Raw genomic sequence first — 22,485 nt, forward strand, 5'->3', positions numbered from 1 at the left:
TTCGCATTCATACCCATTCTTCCAAGTTGCATTACGTTATTATCTTGCGTTTGAAAGCCCTATTTGAATATTGCGGGAAGCTGTATGTGGCCAGCTGTGTTTGATGGTACGGTACGGTACGGGAGACGGTGTCGTATTACCCTCGATCGTACCTGTCCCGTCCCTATCCCCTACCGTACCGTGCCATCAAAGACGGCTGGCCACAATGCATATAACTCAAATAGGGCTTTCAAATGCAAGATCACAATGTGAAACAACTTGGAAGAATTAGTATGTATGCGAAGTGCATCGGGGGATGAATGCAGGGCGCGCGATAGTGCGGGTTCGAATCCCAGGTTATGTCTAAAAAAAAGGAATTTTTTAAAGAATTTATAACATCCCTATCCTTTTTTTTTGTCTAGGTCATCAAGGCAAGAAAGCATAGCGTAGGGCCCTGAGCTTCCAAGCTCTCTCGTTATTCAGGCCAGGGAGTAGAAAAATACCGGTATTTTACTACTCCCTGATTCATGCCTTTCGCATTGACCGTTTTCATGCGCGCATATGCGACACGCATGCATAGAAATAGTAAAAAATCGTCGGTGCGCCGCCAAAAATCGGTGCGCGCGTACTTGAGAATCAAAGATAATTTTTACCATGGCCTAATACCCAGTGATATGTGATCTGTAAAAAAAAAGGATGTGGAACTAACTACAAGGTTTCTTTTAGCACCTTTGGAAGAATTACATTTTTGCATTGCTGTTGATATAGGATTTCCAGCTCAAGTGGACATGCTCACTGATCTAGCAAACCATGGCAACTAGCCAGCGAGCGGTAAACGGTGTGCAATAGCATGCAGCAGCTAACCACTTTAAAGCAAAGCAGGATAATACCCAGTGATATGTGATCTGTAAAAAAGGATGTGGAACCAACTACAAGGTTTCTTTTAGCACCTTTGCAAAAGCATTGGAAAATCGGGAAGCTCAAACTTGATAAAAACCTATAATATACACTACTTCATTGGCGAATGAAAATGAGTTCTGACTAGTGTGTTTTTAAAGGAACTCTTGTCTCAGGGTTAGATTCGATCAGTGATACCAATCATGATAATTATGTTTCTAAAGAATGTTCAGTCATGTTTCTACTACAGGAGTCCGTAGATAAGGGAAACGTTACGCTTCATAACCAGCTGGCAACAATCATCAGCTGAAAACACACATTGTAAAACTTGACCAAATATAATTGTAAAACAGAGAGGTTCCAGGCTGTCCAAGAGAGTGCTCAATACCTCGAGTTTGAACAGCCAGGGAGAGATCTAATTGTATAGCTACCGATACACAAGTAACTGCATAAAGCCTGGAACAATCCAGGGTGCCGGAGCTCTTACCAACCAATCACATCCGCTTCGCTTGCAGGTGACTCGACGTTGTAGGCAAATTCGACAACGTGCTTCGAGCTGGCTCCGACCTCCAGCTGCCACTCTAGAAGGTTTTCTTTGGTTAGCGTGACGCTGCCACCAGGCACTGTCTTAGTCGGCTCGCGTGTACTGACTTCAGGCTTCACTAAATTGACCTTGATTGCAGCAAACACAGATGAATACAACGTACATCTTAACATTTTACCGTTTATGCTAACTCCAATGGTACTCGTACCAAGCACCCAAAAATACCGTCGATTTGGTATCGTTTCGACGATAGAATTAGAAGGCTCTGTTTAGCGGGAGAACGAACCGGTAAGGTTCTAACTAGGGTGACGTCACAAGCCGGTCGTTGTGTCAGAAACCGAAATGCTAATCATGCCTTGAAAACACTCAAAAAACGGTACAGGCCGACGGTCGAAGATAGGGCGAACGGTAAAATGCTAACCATGTATAATAGAGCATAGAAGACAAGGCAGGGTTGTAGCCAAAGTGACAAAGCGTGGCGTCCCATCACCCCTACCCATGGTTGAAAGTGCCATCGCATGGCTGACTCACCGACACCCCTTGTTTCGCCTGTGCAGCATGCAAGACGTACCCGTAGGCAGTAGAAAAAGTACACCGGTGTGCTGTTTCGTAGCTACAGCTGAGAAACTGAGGTGGTAATACGTCTATATTGTCATGGCATACTCCATGTGTGAAGCGATGCGACATTTGTACCACTACACTCACACTTCCCCAGCTGCCATTGTATGATCACAAGCTGCTTACACTGACCGTGCAAAGCTTGCCTGAAAATAATATGGCACTGCACCTGACCCTTTTCATAGATAACCCACACGCCTGGCCAATAGCAAGGTTTCAACGGTTATAAAGAGAGATCGTTGTGTGAAGCATGTTGCAACACACAGCTCATGCATAATCATAAATTGCTAGTACCTTGATCGTTTCCTCACTGCTCCGTGGAATAGCATCTGTCAGCTTGATCTTGATTTTCTCCAGCCTGGTATTATTTACCTCTACCGTCTGTCGTAATTTGAGCAGATTGGATTTACTGAGCCAGCCTAAACAGCATACACAGCATACAAGCATGAGCTACGGTGCATCTTACAAGTGTGCGTGCATGCGTGTGTGTGTGTGTGTGCGCGCACGCGCGCACGCGCGCGCGCGTGTGTGTGTGTGTGTGTGTGTGTGTGTGTGTATGTGTGACGAACATCAACTACGTCAGTACTAGCTGATAAGGTTACTACCTCTTGCTTCAGTGGTTTATGAAAAGATCACAATAATAGTTAGGAGCGTATCCACACATCTTCATATTGGGAGACCAGGGAGGTAGCATTGGGATGTCAGGTTGTCCCGCCAAATGGGATACAGGACCAGAAATGAAAATATTTTGACGAAAACCCTGTTCTGCACGAATACGGTGGGTCGACGGTTTCGAAATAAGGTCCAGACCGGCCTCTAAGTAGTATACACGTAGTAATCATGACACATTCAGGATGTGTTTATTTTCAACAAGTTAGTTATACTTCTGCAGATAGCACATAGAGAAGAGAGAAAGGAAGCCGTGTTGCAACTCGGAGAGTTGCACGTTAATTTATGATCATCAGGCAACATACACATACAGATTTATAAAAGTGCCCTATGCCTATGGCCTCGTGCAACTCTTCTTACAAGTTTCCCTCAAACCAGTTAACAAGTGGAGTCTTCAAGATTATGCTAACCCGATATGATTTCAAAGGATCCGCCCGGGAAGTGAACTGCCCGAAAAGAGAAAAAATGCCAGACCCACCAGGACTCGAACCCGGGACCTTGCTTGTCATGAGCTATGCTCTAACCATCTGAGCCATTCGATTTCAGATATAAAGGTTTTCTGTACCAGCATCTTTTCCACTGTTAAGCATACCTGTGGTTTCCCTGAACTTCTTGAGAGGCTTGTAAATTACTCTGATTGCTGGATCTACTCCGAGAGAACATAAGAATTCCTCAGCGGGACTAACATCATCTAACGATGTCTGTACAAAAGCACATACACAATCATGACTTTTTAGAGTCAGCACGCGATCATGCCTTGTACTATCTAAGTCTCTACAAATCGTTTTTGTTCAGCACATCACAAATCAAATAATTATCTTTTAGAAGCAATTTGGAAACGTAACAAGGGCATAGGAGAGCATGTTAATTCTCGGAGCTCCCACAGCACGCACGCACATGGGACAACACCAGCCAGTCTAGTTACTAACTATTTGAGGAGGAAATAGTATTGCCTTCTCCCCCTGGCCCCGGTCACTCAACAACGCACCATTCAGCTAGCTTCAATACTAGTATTCACTTCTCAATAATAAACGGCGAGGGCACAGGAGGAGAAAGACGAAAAGACTAGACAGAAAACGACGACGGGAAAAGACACCCGGGAAAAGACTCAAAGAAACAACAAAGAACAAGCAGTAATAAACCGAGGACAAATCGTGACGACCAATCAGGGACTAATACGTACAGAACACATGACCAAGACCAAGACAACCAGACGAAGACAACCAGACCACGGACGAATCACACACGACTCTCATTCCCAGACCAAACTAGCACTGCGCATGTACAGCATTCACTTGACAGTCACTCTCACACAGACGGAAGCACATCCTCACACTCTGACAACGCGTACTCTTGCATGCACCACATACCATAAACGTCACACATCACACCATACTCGCGCGTACACCTAGACCATATATGACATCAGACACTGGACTCCACCAGACAAGAACCAAATACGACAACATGCGTAAATCATAGTCGAACAGAAATCTGCAACATATTCATTTCACTTGTGTAGCGTAACGGCCTAAGACCAGGGCATAGAAATGCAACCCCCGTGCAAAATCATGTAGTCACTCCACACAATACCTTGGATATGAAGTTGTTGTCCATGAAAACATTTGCTGGACCCTGAAGCAGTGAGTACTGTGAAGAATTCTTGACTTGAGCCTTCAGGAATGCATGAGCTGCCTGCTTGGGCACAGTCTCATATTCAAACTCGGGCTGCAGGTCAATGATACCAACTGCTACCTGTGTAGACATCGCGGAACGTACACAGATGTTGAAATAAATACAAACAAAAGAGCATGCCGCATTCAGGGCCCTCGCTATTCTGGCACGGCACCTACGCCTCTTGGCCACTCTCACGTGAGTGAGGCTGGCAGTGGCTACGTGGCACATGTATACACAAACATCATACCCAGGCTAACATCATACCCAGGCTAACATCATACCCAGGCTCTCACATACACAATGTTCCTCTAGAGGGTAGTGGATCTTCGCTACACCAGACACATTACGTCACACCTTCCGCCTAGCTGAGGAACGAATAACCACAAGGACAGAAGCACGTACACATTATGTACAACTTATCCGCAGCCAACATGTCTTTCTATACTTGCCCTTTTGTGACAGTTTTGTCTCCGATGATTATGCATGAAGTCTTGTGAGTAGCATTTTTTTATCATGCCTACATTTCCTTCATTCTGAATATGATCTCTAGCCCCATTTATTTCCGATTCAGGCAGTATTGGGCCAACGAACCAATTCTAATTCGGTCGGAAATGGGATCTGGACCAGCACGTCTGCACACTGATCAATGCTAAATTCGGCCGAACTACTCCAAACCCGGCCAAAAAACATCTTCGCTATGGTCCAGCTTTTGAAGATATAGATATCACCACATCATTGTAAGACCATTCTATACTACACAGGAAAACTACTTTGAAGAAGGTCAATCATTCCCCCATTTGGGTAAAAACAAAGAGCATCATCAATTTCTGAATGGGCTGCCCACTGATTATCAAGAGCGTCTCCATGCAGTAAATCAGTACTCATCTGCTTTTTCCATTTGCTAACATATCTACTTTAGGTAGTATAGGGCTTGGCTAGCCTGTGTTGGCTGTGATCTTCACGAGGTCGGCCCGAGGCTCTTTTGGCACACGTGTCCGTAATCCTCAACGGTGAGGGCCTTCAAGTCCTACGGGGACGGACAGTTCAGCCGTACTGAGTCGCACGCGAACCGTAAGATTCGTATCTTTAGCCCAATTTTGTATTAGGTATAAATATCTGTGTCAATTTTGTCACCTTGGCTTCGTTGTGCACAGGCATTTTGCCCATATCCTCTACGGCTGTGTTGAGCTGCACTACCCATGGCTCAGCCGTGACCACAGCTGGTCCGCACGCCAAGTCCGGAATGTGGATCAAAGCAAAGTGCACAAAAAAGGCGGAGCGGAGATAACAATTATATAACAGCGACTATTCATAGCAGACTCAGCGGAGGACGTTCAGGTTGGTTGTCGTCTGCTATGTACTAAGCTCTGTCTCTGACATTGAGCACTCTCTGCAGCTCGGGTATCAACGGATTTGTTTTTTTAACAGCGACTATTCTATTTATTGCTGGTATAAAAGCGAAGTGTCTTGAGTTAATCACTTGCCTTGTGTCCAGTGCCATCGGCTGGGATTGTTGTTTGGCGAGGAATCTCAAACGACGTACTGGTTACGGTGCCACCAACCTAAGTTAGAGAACATCAGTCAAACACAGCCTCGGACTGAGCAACACCCATGGGCACTGGGCAACAAAGAGAAGCATATCAATACAGTATTTCTAACATACCATCAATATCGTACCCAGTGTGCACTGCCAAATATGGAATGCCCACGCTAACACCCCTAGGAATGATTTCCTGGCAGCAGTGCATGGCTGTGTACAAGTCATCCTCGCAGGGTGACTCGGCTGTGAACCACATAACCATGCCATGTGCTAGTATTAAATTTGGCCGAATTTGAAGTTTCCAGAAACAGCGGGTCACCTTTAATTGTATCCTAGTGAAATGCCGCCTACGGATATAATTTAAAAGGGAAAGTATAGCCTAAAACCGAAATTTTCACCCGTCGTAGTCTTCGGGGTGCTGAGTCAATGGTCTTGATCGGAGGAAGCTGAGACGCTCCCTTCCTCCTTTATTCCCAATCGAACTCGCCACTTCCACCGAAACTGGGTGACTGCACCCTACTAGACGGGGATTTGTATGAAAAATGTCACTTAAAGTGCCATTTCGTTATTATAAAAGCACGGATGACCGGGACTGGCCCGTATGTTGTAGTCTTTTGGACGCTGAGTCGACTGGTTTTGGTCCAAGAAGGCTGTGGTGCAGCGTTCGGCTCTTATTCCCAATCAAACATGGTCGAGTAAGCGGTCAAGCGCCCATGCGTACACCAGTCACCTGGTCACCGTGCCTGCAGGCTACAACTTTCATACCAAGGTTCAACTCGAGAGACAGGCGCACGCCCAAACAGGCTGTGAGTTGTGACCAGGTGACTGATGTACGCATGTGCAAGATATGCACATCATCCAATTTAGTAAAATACTCTGCAAACACAGCACACTGATTGCCCGCACACTGTCAAAGTACAAAACCTGAAGCATTGTATATGATTGCTTGTAACGCTACCAGCAGATGACCTCGTTCAGGCACTTGATACTTGTGCGCCAACATACCTCTGCAGTTTGCACATCCAGCTGAGCAAGGGCTCGCCCAGAACTCTCGTCGCCGAATCCGAGTCCAGTGTCCGCGAGAGAGTCAAGTAGCTCGCTTTGCTCTACAAGCATGTCCATGTCTTCCATTGCAATCTGTTGCACGTCATCAATTTGCTGTTGTAATTCAGCCAGTCGTGAGCTTGCAGGCGTTCGATAGCGCCTTTCCTGAACTCTTCGAGCAAATTCAAGCTTCTTGGTCTCCAGCTCTGGTGGACTTCCTCCAATGCTTGGCTGAGCTGTGGACAGCACTAGCGCTGCATCTTCCCAGTCCTCTCCAGTGCTTTGAGATATCAGTGCAAAGTAGTGAATCTACAACACAACCAAATATGACCCACACAGGACAAGTTTCATTTCCGAAAGCTTCGACAGGGAGGTATCCTAAAGGCGTACCCGGTGCTTCAGAACGACACACGTAGTGAACACTGTGATATGCTGGACCGGCATAACCTTGCAGCAGGTCATACGTCTCACTGTTCATGAGTGTGAAAATGATGGGCACAAACAATTCTGCAGTTTTCACAAGGAACCGGGGTTGTGAGCGACTAGGGTTCACACTCAATCACTGCGTGACTTCACAAATTCATTTCAGGAAACATGTTTTTTAATGATTTTGGTCATGAAGATAACCATCATCAGGAAGGAAGTGGGCAAGGCCGGATGGGATATCATTAAAATGAGCATCACTATGGCGAAAAACACAATGGTCAAGAAAAATATCAGTAAACTGGTACAGGAAATAGCACAATAAACGTCCACTTACTATACTGCATGCTCTATGCAGCGAGTGGAAGGATCGGACTGCTTCCAGAGTGTCGAAATTTCACGTTCTTTTAACCCATTACTCGTGTTCGACTTAGTATAATTTCTAAGCCGGACACGAGTAACGGGCGGGTTGGAAATCAGAGACACCATACACCGTCCTACCTTCAGCAATCGGTCCTTGCTGAACACTCGCAGATCATACTGGGGCTGCCATCCGGCCTCCATGACCACATAGGACAGGAACAGGGACACAGCCGATGCCTTCTCACATGTCACATTAATTGTCACCCTCCTGGAAAACGTCAGAAATAGAGGAGAGAAATCATGTTGCCAGTGAGCAGGAAATTCCCAATTGAATAGCAAATGTACCAAGGAGCTACAGCCATGACATCAGCTATCAGTTGCTATCATCTCCAGAAATGGCTCTTTGAAAAGGCTAGACTTTCACGCATGTGATGTTTGAATGAGCCAGGCTGATTGCAATGTGCCCATGGAGTGCGTCATACCGTTGTTTCACCGTCAGAGGCTTTGTCTGCGCCTTCTTTGAAACTCCCCTCAGTGCAAGATTGTCGATGACCGCTTTAAGCTGGTTCCGCAATTTAAGCTCTTCCTTGTTGACAGCTGAGACCTTCTCGTCCAGGTCATGGCTCTGTGTAGAATAGAACTCCATAAAAGCTGTGACGCGTCGGAAGCCTTTCTCGTTCAACTGATCTAAGACAGATGTTGGCTAATCGCACAGGAAAATAGACAAAACCAGACAATGATCCGCGTCATAAGCACTTCATGAGCAACTAAGTCACTGAAACCTCTGCATACTGTTTCATGAAGTCAATGTGGGACTGCACTCAATTATTTTACTCTCTTCAGTATCACCATTCATTTTGACACACAGAAAGCTTGGCACGACCAAGACTAGTTTTTTTCTCCTACGCAAAACCAGCTTCATTTTTTAATACTGCGGAAAGTCACTACCGTATTTCCCCGTAAGTTAGTACGTACCAACTTTCGAACTTAGCAGCCACATGAGTATTAACTTTTGGGGGTGGTACTATCTTTCGGGGAGTACTTTTTTATCGGGGGTAAATGACACGCAGTGGGAAGCCTGCGCAACTCTAGTGTCTGTGCATATGATGTATGTACTGTACGGTGTCTGTACATGTAGGACGGGTGCGAACTTACTATCTTTCGGCGGGAACTCTCTTTCGGGGTGATAACCTCGGCAGTGGAAAGTGTATTTTTTATAGGGGGTACTAAGTCATTGGGGAGAACTAACTTACGGGGAAATACGGTACTTTCGAAGCAGCACCAAAACCGTTACATGTACGAGTCTAATCCACACAGGAGGAGTAGAAGTCCTCCTCTATTCACCGTGACAGTGCTCGATACGCCAGTGGCACTATGCCACAGACGATAGCAGTGCCTTGCAAAGAAGGTAGAATGATGTTTTGCTTCCAAAGTGGTCAAATTTCACCAGCTACGTGATCCTCTGGCAAACAATTCTAACATTAGCAGCCAACAGAGAGGTAGGCTGCTTTATGTATTGCAGCCGGGAAAGTAGGTGATAACGTATGTGGCTGTAGGTGGTATAACACAGCGCAGACTAATCAGGTGGAGAATAATGCTTCTAGTATCACTGTATTGGTCTTGCTACTGTATTGTGCGAGTAAGATGCATGGTGGGAAATGAATATCACAACTACAGGTGATAACATTCACCACTACACACGCTCCATACTCGCCCTCTACTTCACGTAAGCACACACATATGCACACAAGCATGCACAGTGTGAATTGCAGCGTGGAAAGAGTGAAGGTGATGATGCAGGATAGTAACTTTAAAAAATACTAGCAAACAGTGCATGACAATTTGTACTAAGAATTACGCTCGACTTTGGCAAAATTCATCCATATACTCACATGTGTGGAAGTGGCCGTAGCAGATGTGACATTTTCGGATTCGCCGGCCTTCTTCATCAAGGCGTCGAGGAATTTTTGTTGCCTGCCCAGTCTTTTTGATAAGGCTGACAATCTTTCACCTTCTTGTTTCAGTCGGTCCCTCTCCTTTTCCAGTTCGGAAGTTGTAGTCTGCGAGGCACTCGTAACGTCTTTGTTGGGCGCATCCTCTTCTTTCGGGACGGTCTTCTCCTGGAACTTCACTTCTCCGATGGTTGCACACCCACGGCCTTCCACTCTACACAGATTGCAATAACAAAAATGTGGACAAGAGAGAGAGAAAGATAGAGAGAGAGAGAGGAATTCATACTGAAAGATTCCCAATGCTGTAGACATTATTCTCTACTGTTAAAAAATAAAGCTCCGGGGAGCCCCATCAGCACTCCTTGTGTACCGCTGTAACCCTCACCACTAGTACTGGGCAATCAGACAATCATTGCCTTGCCATAATGTTCTCCCTGAACACTCAAGGCAAATTGCCATCAATGTACAACCGTGACGAGGAAAATCAAAGCACTTGTAATATTACACCCGGGCCCAGCATATTGCACTACCCAGAAAGCCAATGTAGTCCTGCTAAAACTTTCCGTGCTTTTCTAGACATCGAGAGAGTTACGAGACATTCTCGTAGCATACTCGGACACTTGCGTCCTGCAGTGTGAGGGAATATGCTGTTCGGGTATGGGGCTCACGACATGGATGAAGGTAATGCTGGAGGAAGGACCGCCCAACACAGTTACATTTTACTGCACAAAGCCTCAATGCAGAACAAATTGTACTGATGTTGGGTAATTGGTGTGCATATCAAATCTAACGTAAAGAGATTCGCACATATGTATTTCATCCTTCAATTTTTTTAAATTGCCACTGCGGACACTGTATTCGTACATGCATTGTATGCACAACGTATCTGATTGTATGCACAACGTACATGCATTGTATGCACAACGTATCTGATTGTATGCACAACGTATCTGGGATAACTGGACTACATGTACAGTCAGGAGTGCGTATCCGGCTTAACGAGGAAGAATTGTATACTTTTCAGATCACGTGCTTGTCATCTGGCAGTGCTGCCAGTCAACTGGGTCTGTTTTGCGTACTGCGAATTCTGATTTTCCGTATTGCGCAGTGTTTTTCCTAGGGGTCAAACAGTGTGTACCTTTAACTAAAAAACAGGTAATTCTCTTAACGGACGGGTTAGGCCTCGGTCACACTACGGCAAAATGCTGCATCAGCATCAGAATCATGGGTTTTCCATAGCAACCGACGAAAATGCGGGAAATATGAGCGTCAGACGCTGCTGCGTCTGACGCGTGGAAATTGGCTGTGGGTTACCCGAAACCAAAGACTTATTCGGTGCGGCCTTATTCAAAAAGATAATCTGGAAACCCCTACCCCTCCCCCCCCCCCCCCCCCTCGAGAGGCGATGGCCTTTCTGAAATCCTGAAATAAAGACTTTTAGTATTATTGTAACTGTTTCACGAAATGTCATACCTAATGGAGTCAGAGTCTACCGCACTGGACAATTGTTTGACGACAATTTCATTCTCTCCAACGCTCAGCTCCACCTTCACTTCTCTAGTCACGTCAGCTCTGTCCAGGTACACGACCACTTCGGACACAGGACATTTGGCAACGTCCACCTCCACTGTTGTAATAGTCATCTCGCACTGCGTCGCCAAAAACACGGCAATAGGCAAGCGTCCAGGGCCGAGTACAGCACCGGCGAGTGAGCAACACTGCTAGATGAAAGTGAACTGTTACCGTTCGATTCTTATCTCCGTTCTATCCAGTTTGCTCCGTAACGCCATGGGTTCCAAGAAAGATATGTCCGCCTCATTTTGGTGGGGATTTAGTGCAGATTACCAGTATCTGCTAGTCGCAAATCCTATCGCGAAAGTCAGGTGAACAGTCGACTCCTGATAAAACGAACACCATTGTGCTTTATAGCCGACGTTCGTTATAGCAGAAATGCACTCACACGAAATTCGCTATGCAAGTTCGTTATAAGTAGGGTCGGCTGTAGCTCCATAGGCATAGACAAGGAGATCAAAACAAGACTAATAAACACAGGGCGGGCGGGGACTTGCTCCAGTGCTGATGAGGCTGGCATGCCAGGAAATACAATGCATGACATGGTACCGCGAACCGGCACACTGCGCGCAACTCCCTCACCGTAAACATCCACTGCTTGTTGGAAACATTAGAATCACACCAAGCCGGAAATTATTCAACGCAATAATAAAACTGCACCCGCGCAAAACATCCCCTGGGAATCAAAACGCAGTCATCAGAGATATTACAGAGAGTCTCCAGTGAATAGACACAGCTGTTGAAACGACAATAGACTAAAAATTTAATGATAACCATTAGACAAAACCATAATAATTATTATGATATATGATAAACACCTGCTACAAGTATCTCTAAGTGAGTAAAGTCTGCCTATTAATTAAAGGATGGTAAAAACGAAGTTTTTGTAAGGATTGTAATAAACTCAATAAGCCATCGCCATTTGAGAAACTTTGTGGAATGCCAGGGTTGTAAGTTTGCCCTGCTGCGCACACAACGTATGAGTATTGAGTACGCAACACAAGCCGTGTTGCCGGGAACTGAAGACAGGCCCAGGTAAGAATTAGAAACGCCATGAACATGCCACTGTAGACAGGTGATATTCTGAAAAGGCGCCACGGGGCCACACTACAAGATGTTTGGGAGACCAATTGCTAGTACTAAATTCAAGCAGTTCGTTCAATGCTCCAGTGCAGATCGACCACACGGCAAGTAATAAAAGTTCGACTTTTACGTCAAATATTTACTACTTCAGTGGAGGGAGGTTAGTAGTACTAGTAGGCATACATGACTGGTTCTTCTTGAACGATAGTCACAGTCTACAAACCCGTGACTGTCTCCTGCGCAGGGTGCTCAACAGTGAACGAAAACTCCACAGTATGCTGAGAGCTAGCTGGAATCTCCAACTGCCACTCAAGGAGATTTTCTTTCGTAAGCTTCACGGTGCCAGCGGCAACGGATCGAACTGGTTCTTTCGGCGTAACTTCCGGCTTCACCAAGTTCACCTGCACAGCACAAAAGCAAGAAGAGTACACCAGAAAGATAACACAAATGCTGTATGATCTCTATTACAAGCCCAGTCTCTACCATAAGCACACTCCAAGAGGGCTTCGAAGATATACAAGCCCGGCCTCCAATACGAGCGCAGGGCTTATGGAGAACTGCACGGATCATGTCCATGCATGTTCGACAACGTACAGTATCGCATACACACATTGTGGCGCATGTCCGTGATCCCCGTGATAAAAAGTACAGACTCAGTACACCAGAAAGTACAAAACTGCCATTCATGGTACCTGGTCGGAAACTTACTTTGTGCTAGTGGTATAACAATGAATATGAACCAATGCTGGTACATGCAAAATCATGTACCAGATGGATGAAAAAGGATAAACCCAGTCTTTAATATAAGCCCAGGGTCCGGACTGGTTGGAAAATATAAGCCCGGGGCTTATAATGGAGATGATACGGTAGATCCTCATATTTCCAGAGTTTCAGCTCCGAACCGGAAATGCGTGCCGCTGCGGTTGAGAGTTGACTGAGTTCTACACAGTCAAATAATACCTCTGAATGGGCTGTGTGACCGAGAGCGTAGGCATCTTCGTCAACAAGTACCGTGGCAACTAAAACCACATACTGTAGAATAAATTCCACTCAGAAGGGGAACAAAAGTTCTGATACCCACTGGGAATGTCATCCTACCAGACAATATGAAGAAAGCAAGACTTAATAATGGTAGATTGCTGTGACCAGCAGTCTGTTTTAACCCTTTATGTACAGTGTGTACGTGAATCGATCACATATGATCGATTCATGATTGGTCCGTAAACCTTCGTAACTCCATCATTCCTTGGCCGAATTCAACAATCGAAGGGTCTATTTGGTAGCGGGAACTCCAAGCTTTCCAATGCAACAATCGCTGAAGAGCTACGATGTACGAATCCAGAGATATCGCGCGCCGTATTCTTGTCTCAGCAAATTCAAATTTTTATCGATCTCTTCGCCATTTTAGGGGAAAATCCCTTTTCGTGTGCTCTTTGACCAACTCAGCACATGATAGTGACGTAGTTGGCTGAAGTTTGAATCGCCTCGAAAAGATTTGAGCGTTCTGCGATAAAGGAGAGTGGAATGGCGTTGACGGGGAAATTTGATCGCATATTGGGCTTGGGGACGACTTGCTGTGTTCCTGCGCCTGATTTGTGGCAGCTAGTTGATGGAGCCTGGTATCCTGGCGTTACTCTCGCCAGGAGCTTTCCAAAGAGCCCAAGACTGTGGAAATGCAGTGAAGGAGGTCAAAGCCTGTTGAAGGTGAAAAATTTGCTGAAAATTCAAATTCTGCTTCATTCTGTGCTGGAAATCAGTACATAAAGGGTTAACACCATTTCCCGAACTTAATATGATTAATTCGCACCCCCCCCCCCCCTACATAGAATATAGTTTTCTTATTTCAGAGATACCAGTAGACAAGCAACAAGCCAGGATTGTTACTAAAATACGTCAGTATTTACATGTACGAACAGCCCCAAGGGATAAAAAGAATTTTTTTAAAGAACATCAAGCGATGACCACCCTATCACAGTATTCTGGAGACCCGTGCTTTTCTAGAGCTGTTTTAATTAACCCAAAGGCTCAAGACTAGTGCAAGGCCAAGGCGTACCTTGATTTTCTCCTCAACAGATCTCGGCACCGTATCAGTCAGCTTGATTCTGATGACGTCCAGTCTGGTGTTCTTGATCTCGATTGCTTGTTTTCGCGTAGCCAGCGTGTACTTGCTCAGAATACCTGCACCGAGTGGAAGCGGAAGTACAAACATACTGAAGTAGACCGTGGAATGAACACAGAATCATGGAACCGCACTCCCACACGTACTTCAAAGTATATTTGAAAATTATCATTGATAGCGCCGGTACTGGCTGCCAACACAAGCTGAAGCGCTCACCGTCGACACTTATTTTGCACAAGCTGCACCGAGTACTTCGAAATGCCTTCCCCTGGCGGCTGAGAAGGTTACCTTTACAGCGGGCAGCGAGGAGGAAGTTGCACGGCATTCGAACCAATACACATCACTGTCATCAAAATGCACATTTAACTCAACATGCAAAAGACTGCGCCCGTACTACTTAAAATTGCTATACTCGACAAAGAATAGAGTAGACTCCAAAGGCGGGAATGCAGATAAATCAAATACTGTAATTTCACAAATTTTCGGTGTACTTTTATTTTCGGTACTTTCGGTGCGTCTGTTTCATACCTAAAATTTCAATACACAGAACAAACACTAACACACATAATACAATAGGGAACTGTTTCTCTGTACCGAAAATTTCTGTTCACCTAACCTAGCATGTTGCCCTCATACCGAAAATATTGAGCACCGAAAATTTCCGCTTGCCAACCTGTATTTTCCTTGAAGCGTCTGACTGGCTTGTAGAGAACTCGAATAGCAGGATCCACGCCGAGAGAGCAGGTGAAGTCTTCATAAGGACTGACGTTGGACAGAGATGTCTGAGAAAAATATGAAGACCAGGATTTACATGTACAATGCAATATCCCAATTCGCCATTGTCTCAAGTCAGAGATTGTAGATGGACTGTACAATGAGCTATGAGACTGCTCTAGTTTCCTGCCAGCAATCTCGATGTCATGATAGAGGCTGAGCGTTAATTTTGTTCCTAAAAATGACTCCAAAGATGTCATCTCAAAACCTTTTATAAGGTGAAAATGTGTATTTTGGCTGTTCTCTTGTTGTGTTCATCCCAGAGTCAAGAACTCCCCTTCTCTCATCTATCTTTCTCAGTATCTCTGTCTCTGTCACGGTGTGACTCGCTGTCTCTGTCTCTCTATCTTCTGCTTTTGGAAGTTGCAGATACTACACTGCTTGCAGTTACGTTGCCCCCGGTGCCTTACCTTCGAAATGAAGTTGTTGTCCAAGAAGACGTTAGCAGGTCCCTTCAACAAAGCATATTGCGATGAGTTCTTCACCTGGGCTTTTAGGAACGCATGAGCCTGCACCTTTGGTACGGTCTCGTAATCAAACTTTGGCTCCAGATCGATGATTGCAACAGAAACCTAAAAAATGCAGGCATTTGACAAATACAAACTTGGTCACTACGGAAAGATGTACTTAACAATAGTGAGAGTTCCCAGATTACCTAGAGTGCTCAACACCACAGGGATAGAGTATTACCACAAAGGCAGAAGAGAACAGAGACAGCCGGCTTTTGTGAAATATGTACATGTACTTTAAATTTGTAATGATAGCTTGCAATGCCTTGCATAGACCTCGGTCCTGCCGGTAAGACCTACCGCTAGGACCATCATACGCAGACATGCTGCACGCCTCTGTTCTAATTTTGACCTAGAACTTGACTCTAAACTGTTGCTAAGGGGCTAATGAAGGAGTTCACAAATTTTCGACTTGATCACACAAGGCATACTACGAAATCCCATGGCAACAGCCCATGGTAACCATGGAAACGGAGTATGGAATTTTGCATTTCACTGCCTTGGCAGACTAATATAAACACTAGGTCCTCACCACGATAGATGTGCCATGATCAAAATTCGCTTTGGACAGAGTTCCTAGCGCTCCGACAGGAGCATGTGCGGCCATTTTAACAGTTGGTAAAATTGCACATTCTGCCGCTAGGGTTTACCGGGTGTTAGTGGCCGTTGTGAGTTCCCTTCGGGAACGGACACGATAATTTACTCTTTTTTTTTAATTGCACATATATTATGCAATGCACTGGACATATTCTTGCATTTTGCGCCATTACTTTGCTTGACAAAGACCTCATCTCAACAATTGTTTCAAGAAATTTCTGAACCAAAATCACTTCCGTAGGTTTCGTGAACTTAAGGTATTAGAAGCTGTTTTCATCCGTAAACACAATCCTAATCTATGCATTCAGAAAGAAAATGTCACAAAACTGAGACTCTTCACCTAGCATTCACACACGTATTCATTCGCATACACCTACACCTCACAGTTCCTCACTCTATCACATTCACCTGCTTCCACGCCTTCATTTCACTCACCTTATGTAGTAGCTCACACCGTCGGGAACACTCTCACATCTTTTCTTCTAATTTCTTTCGTCTTCTCTCCCACTTTAGTTTTTTCACACCTCACCTTGTATACTTCCCACTATCCAATAACCTATAAGTAGTTTGTTTCTCCGTATAGCCTCTATTGTGAGACGATTTTCCCTGATGATAGTCTCAAGAAAATCGATTAGGAACAACCATTTTAGATACATGTATTCTCATTCATCATTTTGTAATGTCCGCTTCACTAATACTATTAATCGCATTGATAAAATCACTTCCATTCTATTTTTATATTAATTAGCTCATGCCGCGGGCCGAAATGCCTGTTTGTAAAAGTAGGTATTTCTCTTATTTCGCGACATAAATGCAAACGTATGGGTGTCGCTTTCACAGGCCCCAAATATAGAGAACTATTCAAAACACACTAGCCACATTTGGGATTAACAGCTTGCCCTCATGATGCTTCAACCCTGAAAATTGAACAGAATCGGACAGAAAATGGTTTTGGACCTCCGATATTTTTCGCGATATAAGCCCGAGCTACCTTAGAAGTAGCAACATCACAGTGCTGTCAAAAGTATCTTTTCTGGGAATGGGGCTTTGTTGGATGACTGGACAAGTTGCAAACGAATACACTGGCCGTCTATAGAGAATCTCATGATAGAGGAATCCCGCACCACCTCAATACCTCCATACGGCACTGCGGCGTCCAGGCATGAGTGCCATACATGCCCATGCAAAAAATGTGTACCAGCACTGTTGTCCTTCTCTAGAACACAGTACATTTCACTAATAGATGATCTTTCCAGAGTCGAAAAACTTGTGTGACTCAATTTTCTCATTCCTACCTTGTGCCCTGTCTTGTCTGCAGGAATCGTTGTCCTGCGTGGGATTTCAAATGCCGTGCTGGTCACCGTTCCCTTCACCTGAAAAGAGTGCATACAAGAATTGGTGTATAGTCAAACACCATTCCAAGCCAACTCAAATAGCCCGCACACAATTGTGCATGCCTGAGAGACAATTTTTCGTCGCATCCACGCACACGTCATGTAAAGCTTTGGACACCATGCATGACACGTAGCATACTTCACCCTATCGAATATAACTATAGCCTCACTGAATCAAATCAGCACTTAAAACCATCCAGGTGGCGAGGCTGGCAAAGCCAAGGTAAAAAGGTGTTTTTAAGCTTTCCTGAGAATTGCATTTCACCAGTGAATGACCATGTCCGTCGATTAAAAAGACTAAGTGACTTAGTGCCAGACCACATGGCAGGTTTGAAGTTACTTCTGTTTTTAAAGTAAATTTATGGGTACATCACGCTTGTAGAACAACGCTGCCGTAACTGAGATGGACACACAGCTATCCCGTCCAGGCTTTCCTTGACTCCCTCAGTAAAATGTTAATCAGCTACTTGATATACTCCGGGCCATACGACCGTGGCATCAACCCACCACACATCTCCAATGGCCTACACCATTTCAATCGCACCGACAAACCAATCGGATGCTGATCTCTAGACTTACCTCGGCTGTTCGCACTCCAAGATCAGGAGGAGGTGGAGGAGGTGCACTGTAAAAATCACCACTCCAATCGTCATCCTCCTCATCATCCCCAAGAGCATAACCACGGCGGATAGACTCCAATGACACATCTGCATATGGTGCTGATCTAACTCTACTTGACGTTGATCTCATTGCACTTGACATTACAACAGGAGCCGATGACATTTTTTCTCTATTGCTTTCTGGAGATCGGAAAAAGGAGAGTTTCTTCGTCCCCAGCTCCGGGGGACTACCGCCGATACTGGGCTGTGCAGTGGACAGCACAAGCGTGGCATCTTCCCAATCCTCACCGGTGCTCTGAGAGATAATAGCAAAGTAGTGTATCTGTGCAAAGAGCAGAGACGGCAAAGAATCAACACGTTCTTTTAGAGAAATTGACGAATGGCATTGCTTTTGTGCACCAAAAAGGTAACCAAATAGTTTGCAGAAGACATAAGAATACAAATAAAATCCAGTTAAAGTATGGCCGATAGGCTTCTCAAACCCCTGGCCCTACAAAATTTCACAACGCATATTGGCTCGTGTGCAATGAAGTGAAAGTGATCGTCACCTTGAGCAAATGGTCCTTGCTGAAGACTCTCAAGTCGTACTGTGGCTGCCATCCAGCATCCATCACAACATAGGATACCAGCAGAGACACAGTGCAGGCTTTATCAGTGGTGACGCTTATAGAGACACTCCTGCAACCGGAAAATGTGACAAAATCACCCGCAACGACAAAGACACTTAGCAATGAAAGTCAGGGATCTAATGTGCCTGCCACTATGCAAGGCACGCAACAAATTCAGCAAGGACGTCAACATCGAGAAAATGATAATGACCAGAGTGTAACTTGACCAGAGTTTCAATGCTGTATACTATGAAACGTGCATGCACTCATGCTGACCTTCCACTCCCACTCGGCACACGCATAGTCTGCTAATCTCAAATCCGCAAAGGTATCTCCTGCGCACTGTACAGTGTACAGTCGACTAGGAGTATAATAACACTTGGCGGGCATCAGAAAAGTGTCCTTATTCGCAACTTGAAGTGTCCGTATACCCGAAGTTTCATTGTATGTATACAGGTTAGATGGGACATTGCTCTGGGCATGGGGATTTTGCCGTTATTCGCGAATTGTCGTTATATCCGCAGTCGTTATTAGCGAAGTTGACTGTATTTACCGATTTGTTGTGGTGCCTGTTGGCGATGTCTTGTAACTGCTCCCTCGCAGGAGTAAGTTCTCCTCAACGGCTTGAATCTGTCTCTTGAGTTCATCTCGCTCCTTCCGAAAAGCACTCAGCCTTTCGTCCAGCTCCCGTGTCCGCGTTGAATAGAACTCCATGAAGGATACGACTTTTCCAAGAGTCGACTCGCTCATCATCTCCAGCATTGTTGGAAGAGAAGCCTGGAAAGAGAAAATCGAGATGACGAGCACGCATCATTTCCTGAAGGGCTTTCATCAAGAAGAAAGCCACTGCCCAGAACCCTCCATTTTTTGTATCCACCTACGATGTTTTTCAGAATAACTTAGGTCTGGAAAAGTACTATAAAACCCATAACCTCTGTTGCTTTGTACCACTCTTGGTCCAAGAAAACGAATTCTAGTTATTGACACAAGGAGAGAGGCCAATCAACGGCATGTCCATCAACGTGAGAATAAAGATTTCAAACTTTTATTTTTAGCATTTTAATACACCACTAAGCAGATAACTGCAGGGTCCAGGCATGCACAGGTAGTCCGTATTACAAATTTACAATCGTTCCACACTATTACGTGGGAAAACTAACGGGCTTTCAAGCCCTCTCGTTCATTGACACAACGAGAGCGGCCAACCAACGGCATGTCCATCAACTTTAATTTTCAGTTTTTATTCCACTAGCCCTCTCGCTATATCACTAAAGCAGGTAAATGCAGGGTCCAGGCATGCATAGGCAGTCCGTAATACAATCGTACCAAACTATCAAGTTGTAAAACTAACGCATTTTCACTTGCCCGTTTCTCGGCTGCAGACGAGCTATTCTTTGTCACGTCCAACTTCGGAAAAGTCTCAATGGCTACCTTCTTTTTGGCAAACGGGTCCTGAGCCTTCCCTTTGCCGTATAACGGTAACGCCTTTGCAGCAGGGTGGACAGCGGCTTTATCTTGCGACGCCAACTCCTCCAGGATTTTCCGCTGCTTCTTAACACGTTTCTTGGCATATCGGACACGGCTGAGTGTGTCAGTCAGCCGATCGCGTTCACGCTCAAGCTCCTTGGTGGCGGTCATCGCCGTGGATGTGACCTTGTCGGGACCATCTTCCTCCGTCGCCACCTGCTTCTGCTGGTACTTGACCTCACCGATCGTGGCACACCCACGGCCTTCAACCCTGAGGAGCGGGCAAAACCAAAGCAGCCGGGAGCATGTGCAACACATTAGCTGTGGAGATTCCCTCATCAAATATTCGATATTGTGCAGACCAGAGCAAGCATTCAACCTGCTTGAGTGAAGCCGGGAGTTGGACTGCCAACACAACGACACAATGAGTATCGCGTATACTGGTATAGGGTTGGCGGCTACAAACGTGCTGCATAATTATACACATACCCTGTGCTTTGGAAAATATAACAGTTTTTTGTTGTGCCTGGAGAGCACTATATAAGTGGTGCTCTTCAGGCACAATCTTCCTCAGCCTACTCAAGCTCAACTGATGAGGGGTGAATTCCCCAAAACACTGTGTATTGAGCAGGGAGTGGTGCTTTCTTGCATGTTTGCCGAGTGGACAGTTCGATGGACATCTCGTGTGCTCTGCGTGGCAGTCGTGAGTCAGTCAAGTGAGAATTCAAGTCGGCAGGAAAACCGCGAGCTCAAGTTTTTTTCCCCCGAATCAATCACCAGGGCCGTAGAAGCCGGTCTGGCAACTGCCAGACCCATGTTTGGCCAAACAAAAGACGAAGAAAACAGGTCGGGAGGCACAGGACAGGATGTGAACCGATACCTGGAGTTCACTGATGATATAATTATGCAGAGACGATACACACATGTACCGGCTTGTTGTAGACCCACTAAAGTCACAGGCAAAGACATCCAATCAACTAGTCTAAAGTAGCGTTGCGTTTGCATTTCCATTACGTCATCATTACATCATGCACGGTCTGGGTGCCGCATGAGCCTTGGCCCTGCTTTCGGCACGGGGTCGGATTTCTTTGGCCACGACTGTGACTTGTGAACAGTGCAACGCAGAGGGTCTTAACCGGGGCATGGTTGTCGTCGAGGTCAGTTCTTGCCCGACCAACCGATATGGGCCCGCGGCTGATCACTTATCCAAACAGGAGTCATGAGGTGTTCGGACAATGACACGCGAGCATTTTTCTTTTTTCTTTTTTTTTAAATTTCGGCCAGCATGCCTAGACTGCATGCATGTACCGCCTTCCTGTTGGGGCCCAGGAGGTTAGACATGGCCAAGTCAGTTTTTAGTTAGTTGCTATACAGGGATGTGAGGCCGCCTCTCGACACCGGGAGTACAGGTCGCTCGACTCGACTCTATCGATCTACTGAATGACACTGACCCACACCTGACCTGGTGAGCTGCATCATGTTGATCATTCAGATGCACGCAGGCGTGCGACACGAGCATTGCAATGCACGGAAATGGCATCATGACTGTTCGCGCGGCGGTGCTAGCGAGTAACGAGGCCGTGGTAAAACTTGTGACCCCGCAGTATTGCCTACCTGATTGAGTCGGAGTCAATAGCATTTGACAATTGTTTCACCACAATTTCATTCTCTCCAACGCTCAGCTCCACCTTCACTTCTCTAGTCACGTCAGCTCTGTCCAGGTACACGACCACTTCGGACACAGGACATTTGGAAACGTCCAGCTCTTTCTTCGCTGGGCCGGACATCACGGATGAGTTACTATGGGCTTTATCGCAAAGCCCTCCGAGTTTCAGTCCTAATAATAAACTGGCAAGGAAACCCTGAAAAAGACAGTAGTCAGTAGTCTCAATATCATTCATGTAGTGTAGAGCCTAGACTAGTCTAGAGGGCCAGGGCCGAGTCTTCATCATTAATTTTTTTCATGGACTTTGCCGCTAGCTAGCTAGCTGCCAGCATGCAGTGATCAAACACAACTTTTTTTAAATTTTGTCTGT

The 22,485-nt window shown here is 45.5% G+C and overlaps 2 protein-coding genes across 2 annotated transcripts; both read right to left on the bottom strand.

The window, feature by feature from the left end:
• Positions 1-607: 607 nt before the first annotated feature.
• LOC135809875 (protein F37C4.5-like) lies at positions 608-11,565 on the bottom strand. Its single transcript, XM_065323315.1, has 10 exons — positions 11,180-11,565; positions 9,647-9,920; positions 8,237-8,457; positions 7,893-8,022; positions 6,930-7,277; positions 5,869-5,946; positions 4,301-4,462; positions 3,300-3,408; positions 2,333-2,457; positions 608-1,548 (listed from the first exon to the last, which is right to left on the bottom strand). Exons 1-10 carry the CDS (start codon positions 11,347-11,349, stop codon positions 1,360-1,362), a joined length of 1,806 nt encoding a protein of 601 aa, XP_065179387.1. The 5' UTR covers positions 11,350-11,565; the 3' UTR covers positions 608-1,359.
• A 308-nt stretch (positions 11,566-11,873) lies between these two features.
• LOC135809873 (protein F37C4.5-like) lies at positions 11,874-22,401 on the bottom strand. Its single transcript, XM_065323314.1, has 10 exons — positions 22,064-22,401; positions 20,348-20,720; positions 19,536-19,759; positions 18,923-19,052; positions 18,334-18,696; positions 17,656-17,733; positions 15,665-15,826; positions 15,154-15,262; positions 14,415-14,539; positions 11,874-12,762 (listed from the first exon to the last, which is right to left on the bottom strand). Exons 1-10 carry the CDS (start codon positions 22,348-22,350, stop codon positions 12,577-12,579), a joined length of 2,037 nt encoding a protein of 678 aa, XP_065179386.1. The 5' UTR covers positions 22,351-22,401; the 3' UTR covers positions 11,874-12,576.
• Between the last annotated feature and the right edge of the window lie 84 nt (positions 22,402-22,485).

Source organism: Sycon ciliatum, chromosome 2 (genome assembly GCF_964019385.1).
Source record: "Sycon ciliatum chromosome 2, ocSycCili1.1, whole genome shotgun sequence".
NCBI classification, from domain to species: Eukaryota; Metazoa; Porifera; class Calcarea; order Leucosolenida; family Sycettidae; genus Sycon; species Sycon ciliatum.

Bases quoted from the DNA above. Each gene is read 5' to 3' on its own strand.
- LOC135809875 (XM_065323315.1), bottom strand. From the start codon at position 11,349: ATGACTATTACAACAGTGGAGGTGGACGTTGCCAAATGTCCTGTGTCC. The intron at 4,463-5,868 runs GCAAGTGATTAA...ATGTCTACACAG, and splicing joins CCGATGGCACTGGACACAAG to GTAGCAGTTGGTATCATTGA. The intron at 3,409-4,300 runs GTATTGTGTGGA...GCTTTTGTACAG, and splicing joins ACAACAACTTCATATCCAAG to ACATCGTTAGATGATGTTAG.
- LOC135809873 (XM_065323314.1), bottom strand. From the start codon at position 22,350: ATGAATGATATTGAGACTACTGACTACTGTCTTTTTCAGGGTTTCCTT. The intron at 20,721-22,063 runs GTAGGCAATACT...CCCGCTCCTCAG, and splicing joins ATTGACTCCGACTCAATCAG to GGTTGAAGGCCGTGGGTGTG. The intron at 19,053-19,535 runs GTAAATACAGTC...TTCCGGTTGCAG, and splicing joins ACAGGCACCACAACAAATCG to GAGTGTCTCTATAAGCGTCA.